General features: G+C 39.9%; 1 protein-coding gene across 1 annotated transcript; it reads left to right on the top strand.

Annotated features, from left to right (window-relative positions):
- The first annotated feature begins 4,223 nt into the window (after window positions 1–4,223).
- LOC142556871 (uncharacterized) lies at window positions 4,224–6,329 on the top strand. The gene is made up of 4 exons (XM_075668369.1): window positions 4,224–4,322; window positions 4,506–4,853; window positions 5,163–5,274; window positions 5,737–6,329. The coding sequence occupies exons 1-4, from the start codon at window positions 4,224–4,226 to the stop codon at window positions 6,327–6,329; spliced, it is 1,152 nt and encodes a 383-aa protein (XP_075524484.1).
- The last annotated feature ends 973 nt before the right edge of the window (window positions 6,330–7,302 follow it).

The raw sequence follows: 7,302 nt of genomic DNA, 5'->3' as shown, positions 1-7,302 counted from the left end.
CGTCATTATTCTCTGACATTCGATCACTGCACTTCTGAAATGCGGCATGCCACTACTAGTTGCAGTCTGTTGTACTATTTGTCGGTTGTCGTTTTCAACTGATGACGTGTACAATTGAGAGATTGGCTGAAATATACTTTGCTGGAAAACTCATAACTGATTGTTTCAACTGATCAGTTCCCAACTGATCAGTCAGTTAGATTCTGCTACAATTGATCAGTTGCGCACACCTGATCAGTTTGACATAGATAATATTTAGCTGGTACGCATTAATCTTCAGCTAATAACAGTTGTAAGATTTTAGTCAGTTAAGCTCGTATGACTTTGATCAGTTATTCCCGAATTTGAATACTTATAAAGCCAAAACACAAAATATACAATTTTAAAGGATATTTTGAATATTATCCCTAATAAGTTTATCTACAAACTTAATTTGTATAATCACTCTAATTAATTCCACGCCACCAATTAACCTACAGTGCAGGTAATTGCTATTTCGAATATCCCCATCTATTATAATATAACATATGGTATATAATTATATAGGTTTCTAGATGGTATGATGATTTTCAATGCTTGAATCAAGAACTTTGATAGGATTGACTGAGAGATAATCGTTCAGCTATAATAACTCGGTTCATGAAATATTGAACACCGATTAATTAAATTGAGTTTGATTTTCAAAACAAACAAAAGACACTCAAAATAATCATTCGTAGAAATCGATTAAACATTTTATAAAGTATCTAAAATATATGCAAGTTGAATGAGTAAAACTATTTTAGTTGATGCATTTTATCAAATACTTGGTATGCAATATATTGATATTTGAAATACACATAAAATGATTCAACAAGGCATCTTAAAAATAGTAGCGATGATTAAATGCAATAAATAAATAGTACACAAATTTTTTTATGAATGTTATGATATTAACAATTATTACGTCATCCCTTCTTCTTATTGGGAAGAATCAACTAGAAGACTTTGATTTATACAACTCCTTGTACAAACCATTTCAACTTAGAACTTATCTTTTGCCTAATTTAAACTATTAGCACACTCTTGATTGTAGGTCGCAACCTCACAATCCGCATAATGTTTAACGTCTCTTATGTCAGTACTATAAACATAATCTTTAATGTTTTTGTGTGAAGACTCAATCAACTAAACTTTGAAGCTCAATTCTCTTGTATATGTGTGGGTGATTGTGTGAGAATTTAATCAATTACAACGTGTGTATCTCTCAAATGTATCTTCACACTTGGGCATGTTATCATTCTAGCTTATTTCATCATGTAGATTGCATATTCTTTGAATCCCCTTAAAGTTTGTATTTGATCTTTAAGATGTTGTAATTATATGCTCAAAGATTTATATATACGTTGGATAAAATAATATGATTGTTTTGGAAAGTTTGTATATTGTTTCTGTAAGGTCCATGAATTTAATTCATGTAACCTGAATGCATGCAATCCATGATTTTATTTAAATTATGTGTTTAATTATTTTTATGTATTTTATGCATAATTATTGCATGATATGATTTATTTCATGCAATTTTAAAAGTTCTCGCACTATGATTTTTAAATTGCATTTTTCTAGAAATGAGTTTTGATGAGTATTTTTATCTGCCAGAGCATTTTTTTTCTGCAGTACGCAAATTTTATCGAAACGAGGGACTTTTTGAAGGTTCGGGTAATATTTTCAAAAACTTACCAAAACGAAATATTTTTTGGATGTGTGTTTGGACTTAATGGACCTAATTTTAAGCTTATTGGGCTTAAAACCCTTTTAATTCTTTTAAAAGCCACTTTAAGGCCCATTTGCACCTTAATTACTATTTAAATATTACATTAACCTATTCTTAACCTAAACCTAATCATTCACCAGCTGACACCTCCCCCTTCCCCTAACAGATTACTCTCGGTTTCAGCAAACCCTCAGCAAGAAATCTTTGGCCTTATCAATCTTTGCAAAAAAATTCCTTCGGTGCCTTCCCTTCACGGCAGTTCTTCAAAGTTTTCGTTCAAAATACATTAAGGCACGCATGTATTTTCTCTTTTATGTATCATTCATGCCATATCTATGTTAAATGTGTGATAAAACATGCAAAACTTTCGATCCAGCATTATACGTGGAGGTTGTTTGTTTTGCTTCAAGTTTATGCATTTCTTTTTATTCCACTCACAGTTTTCTTCTGATTGTTGCAAGGTGGCTGCTGTATGGTGTGTTGAGAGTCTGGTACCACCTGAGAAATAATGGATTAGTAAGCTGAAAATGAGGCCTTGTTGAGTTGAGAAAGGGACAGGTCGAGTTTCTTGAAATTTTGGCTCGTAGGTGGGTAGATCGATGGAGTGGCAGGGACCAACTGGTGCAAGTTCTGAACCGAGCCATGGACCAGACCCTGGTGGGTTTGAAACATGACCTAGGAAGGCTCGGCCATTGCTGGGACAAGCCACGAAGTCGATCGAGCTTTGGGTAGGAAGTTGCTCGCGATGGGCGTTTGAGGTGATCTTCGATCGTGCGAGCTGTGCTTCTTGAATAGGTGTGTAGCCGTGGTTTCTTTGGTTTCAGAGGAGTCCTAGGGATGTCTAGGGAAGGTCGAGTCTTGGCTGAACCGCCTGGTTTTTGGGTTAGGGAAGAAAACTTGGATAGGTGATGCACAAATGGTTCAAATAGGTAGGTTAGGAGTTTTTCTAGCAGCTTGCATGTCTTGGCCGAGGGGTTAGAGGCTTAGTTTTGATGGTTTTAGGGCCTTTTAGATGTTTATAAGATGTAGTAAAAAGTTGGGAGAAATTTGGTTACGTTTTGGTTCGATTCGGGTTAAAACTGGGACCCCAGTCCAAGTTTTAAAACGATTCGGTTAAGTTTTGTATTGGCTCTAGTTTACATATATGAATGCTTATAAATATGTTTTAAGACATTTTAATGAGTTTTGTAAGCTTCGGGTCAAATTTTAGAGGTACAGGGGTAAATTGGTCTTTTTGGGTTTCTAGGGGCAAAATGGTCATTTTGCACCCGGGGTGAGATTTTGGTCCTGGCAGTGCTCTTAACACATTTTTATCATGTTTTAAATGTTTATGCATCACGTTTATGATTTTTACGCAATTATGATAAATATCGTGCATGCTTGGTTTTAAGGAAAAAGTTACGTTTATGCATGTTTTTATTAAGTGGTGAATATGATGATGTTTTTGAAGGATGAGAATTGGTTGTGACTGACGATGTATATGTATATGATGACATGAGATATGATGAGCTAAGGCCAAGTCTCAGTGGACGGGTAATGCTGTCGCTGATGTCCCCGCCACCAGGTACCGTGGTTATACGTAGATTGATCCATCGAATAGAGCTAATACGATAGAGCTGATACGAAAGTCATAACTAAGAACTGAATTCAATTAAAAGAAAATGTATACATATGTGATGACATGATGAGGTATGCTTTGACACGTTTGAGCTTATATGACACGTTTATGGTCATGCTTTTAAGTTCACGAAGTATATGTTGATTATGATATTTTTCACTGCTGTGTGCCATGTTTATGTACTTGTTATAATGTTACAGGTGTGTTGAGTCTTTAGACTCACCAGGCGTGTGTGATGCAGGTGATGAGCTTTTGATGATGAGGGGACTGGAGGTGCCGAACTCTGAGTAGGAAGACCTGGTGCGGAGACACGACCCGAGGACCGCATGTTTTCCGCATTATGTTTATGATATTTGAGAGGATATGAACATTTTCATACGTTGATGATTTTAAGATTTTTATTCGTTTGTGTTTACTTATAATGTTGGACTACACTATTTTTACTGTCAAATGTCTAAGATCATTTTTCTTTATGTTATAATTTTTCTGTAGAGCGCACACATGCAAAATTTTTAAATGCTATTTCGATAATGGGAGCTTTTAAATAAAAAATAAAAATATTTTCGCACTTTTAAATGAGTAGACGTCACAGTTGGTATCAGAGCAAGGGTCCTATATAGGGTTGTGCCACCGCCAGCTTCTGCCTCTCAGTTTTCAAACCTCAAGTCTTTTAGCTTTTATGTTTAAATGTTTTAAATGATTTACTGTTATCACCTGCATGTTAACATGATTTACGGTTTACGATGATTTACTGTACATGTTTAACTGCTTTTACGATTTAAGAATTTATTATTTTAAAAACTAGATTAATAGCATGATGGGTTACGTTTATAAATTGGACTGTATTCAGTTATGCCTCTTAGACGTGCTCCCAGTATAGATAGGTATGATGAGATTCCTAGAGGAGGCAGAGGACCTCCACCACCACCGCCAAGGGACCCAGCTACCCGAGTACTGGAGGGGATATCGAGGCTCATGGAATAGGCCCAGCTGGGCCAGCAGGCACCTCGTCAGCAGACAGATGTTTATGAGCAGTTCCGTCGGCTCAATCCGAAGGAGTTCGTGGGTACCACCATTCCATTCGTGGCAGAGGGATGGATTAGGTCTCTGGAGTTTCATTTTGAGTACCTGCAGATAAGGGATGGCGACCGGGCCAGGTGTACCTTTTATATGCTGAGGGATGATGCGTCCCTTTGGTGGGAGGGAGCTGCACATGCAGTGGATATGGCTACTCTCACTTGGGCTAGATTTAAGGAGATGTTCTTCGGGAAGTATTTCCCAGCTGACGTCAGGAGCCGCCTAACGAGGGAGTTCATGAGTCTCCGACGAGGGGACTTATCAGTGGCGGATTTTATCTGCAAGTTTGATAGAAGATGCCATTTTGTGCCCATGATAGCGAGAGATGCCGCCGAGAAGCTGAGGCATTTCTTAGATGGGCTGAGACCCACCCTTCGCCGGGATGTCATGCTGATGAGGCCGGCAGTTTATTATGAGGCCACTGCCCGCGCTTTCTAGGAAAAGAAGGCACTGCGAGACATAGACTTCGAGATTCAGAGGAAGCGGCATCAGCCTCAGTCCAGCTCCTAGCCTCAGAAGAAGCAGTTCTTAGGGCCACCGAGGCAGTAGGGGCAGCAGAAGCCCAAAGGACGGTTTAGGAGGCCACAGCAGCAGAGACCTCCTCAAACGCCAGGGGCGCCTAAGCCAGAGGTCGACCGGCCTTGCGGTCAGTGCAACAGGTTCCATTTTGGCGAGTGCAGGTGGGGAACCTTTAAATGCTTCGTTTGAGGACAGGAGGGCCATAAAGCAGCGGATTACCCTAGGAACAAGGGCCCCATTACTGGCCGAGATTATGTGAGGCATGCCGAGGAGGCTGAGGCAGACCCAGACTCGACACTGATTACTGGTAAGCCTTTTGTTTAAGATTTTAATTGTCGCATAATTGCATTTATTTTATGCTTGCATGAGGATTAAATTTCGGAAAGAATTAGGATGCATGTTCTACCTGGTTGAGATTAAGAATTTAATTGTTTTATTTGAGAATTTTAGGGACCCATTTGTATTAACCGATAATTTGAGGACCTAATTGCTAAAATCTAGAATTTTGGGGATTTTTATTTGAAATTAAGAAAGGGTCATATTGTAATTTCGAAAAGTTGAAGGACCCAAGTGAAATTTTCGAAACTTTAAGGGGCTAATTTGCAATTTTCGATTTTCTGAAGATTAAATTTCGAATTTTGGAATCAATGTTTGGGTTAATTCAGTGATTTTTTGAGGATTTTGGGTTAATTTCCGGTAAGAAATTCCTTAAGTTCAACACTATTAGATTTGATGGTATGTTTTGTCGCATGAATGATATCTATTGCAGGTGTAGCCACGCATGCATTGCTAGATTCTGGGGCTATGCATTCATTTATATACGAATCCTTATTCAACCGACTAGGAATCATACCAGTAGCGATGGATTCAGGGTTTAGGTTATTGATCATCGGGGATCAGATGTTCACTTCTCAGATAGTGAATAGATTGGAGCTTCGATTACAGAAGTATACGGTGCACGCAGATTTGATAGAGCTACCATTACCGGAGTTCGACATCATCTTGAGGATGGACTGGCTATCTTCGCATGGTGTAGTCATAGATTTTCGACTGAGGTCAGTGTCTGTCAGACCGCTCAGTTGGAAGCCATTTGTTTTTGAGGCAGCTAGACATCAGCAGATGCCGCACGTCATTTCCTACTTGTGTGCGATGAAGCTTATGAGGAGAGGATGCCAGGCATTTTTGGCCAGCATTGTATCAGTGACAGAGCCAGTTAGTCAGAGGCTGGAGGATGTGGATGTAGTCAGTGAGTTCTCTAGTGTTTTCCCTGACGATATTTCAAGCGTTCCACCGGATAGAGAGGTGGAATTCTCTATTGAGCTCATGTCAGGCACAGTGCCGATATCTAAAGCACAATACTGATTAGCGCCTGCAGAGATGAAGGAGCTCAAGGATCAGATTCATGATCTGCTAGACAAGGGTTTCATTCGCCCTAGCTTTTCTCCATGAGACACACCAGTTCTGTTTGTCAAAAAGAAGGATGACAGCATGAGACTATGCATTGACTACCGAGAGCTGAACAGGGTCACAGTCAAGAATAAGTATCCGCTGCCGACGATCGAGGACTTGTTTGATCAGTTTCAGGGAGCATCTGTGTTCTCAAAAATAGACCTTCGATCCGGATACCACCAGCTAAAATTGAGGGAGTCTGATGTGCACAAGACAGACTTCCGGACGCGTTACAGGCACTATGACTTTATGGTGATGTCCTTCGGCCTGACGAACGCGCCATCGATCTTCATGAATATCATGAATCGCGTGTTTCGGCCATACTTGGATCAGTTCATCATAGTTTTCATTGAAGATATCCTAATCTATTCGAAGAGCAGGGAGGAGCACAATCATCACCTGAGAACAGTACTGCAGACTCTACAAGACAGACGACTATATGCCAAGTTCACTAAGTGTGAGTTATGGCTTGACAGGGTGGCATTCTTGGGCCACAATGTATCTCAGGATGGCATAGAGGTTGACCTCAGCAAGGTAGAGACAGTCATAGATTGGCCAGTTCCTAAGAGCGTGACAGAGCTCCGTAGTTTCTTGGGATTGGCGGGCTATTACATGAAGTTCATTCAAGGCTTCTCTTCTATTACAGTGCCTATGACCACCTTAACGAAGAAGAATGCCAAGTTTAACTGGGGACCCGAGTGTCAGGAGAGCTTTGACAGACTGAAGCTAGCGTTGACCACTGCACCAGTACTAGCTATGCCATCAGGGCAAGGAGAGTTTGTGGTTTATACGGATGCATCGAAGCTTGGGTTGGGCGCGGTTCTGATGCAGCAGGAAAGAATGATAGCCTACGCGTCCAGATAGCTGAAGATCCATGAGAAGAGCT

This window comes from Primulina tabacum, chromosome 9, assembly GCF_025594145.1.
Source record: "Primulina tabacum isolate GXHZ01 chromosome 9, ASM2559414v2, whole genome shotgun sequence".
NCBI classification, from domain to species: domain Eukaryota; kingdom Viridiplantae; phylum Streptophyta; class Magnoliopsida; order Lamiales; family Gesneriaceae; genus Primulina; species Primulina tabacum.
Note: the sequence above shows the minus strand (reverse complement) of the source record. Positions and strands in the feature narration are given on the sequence as shown.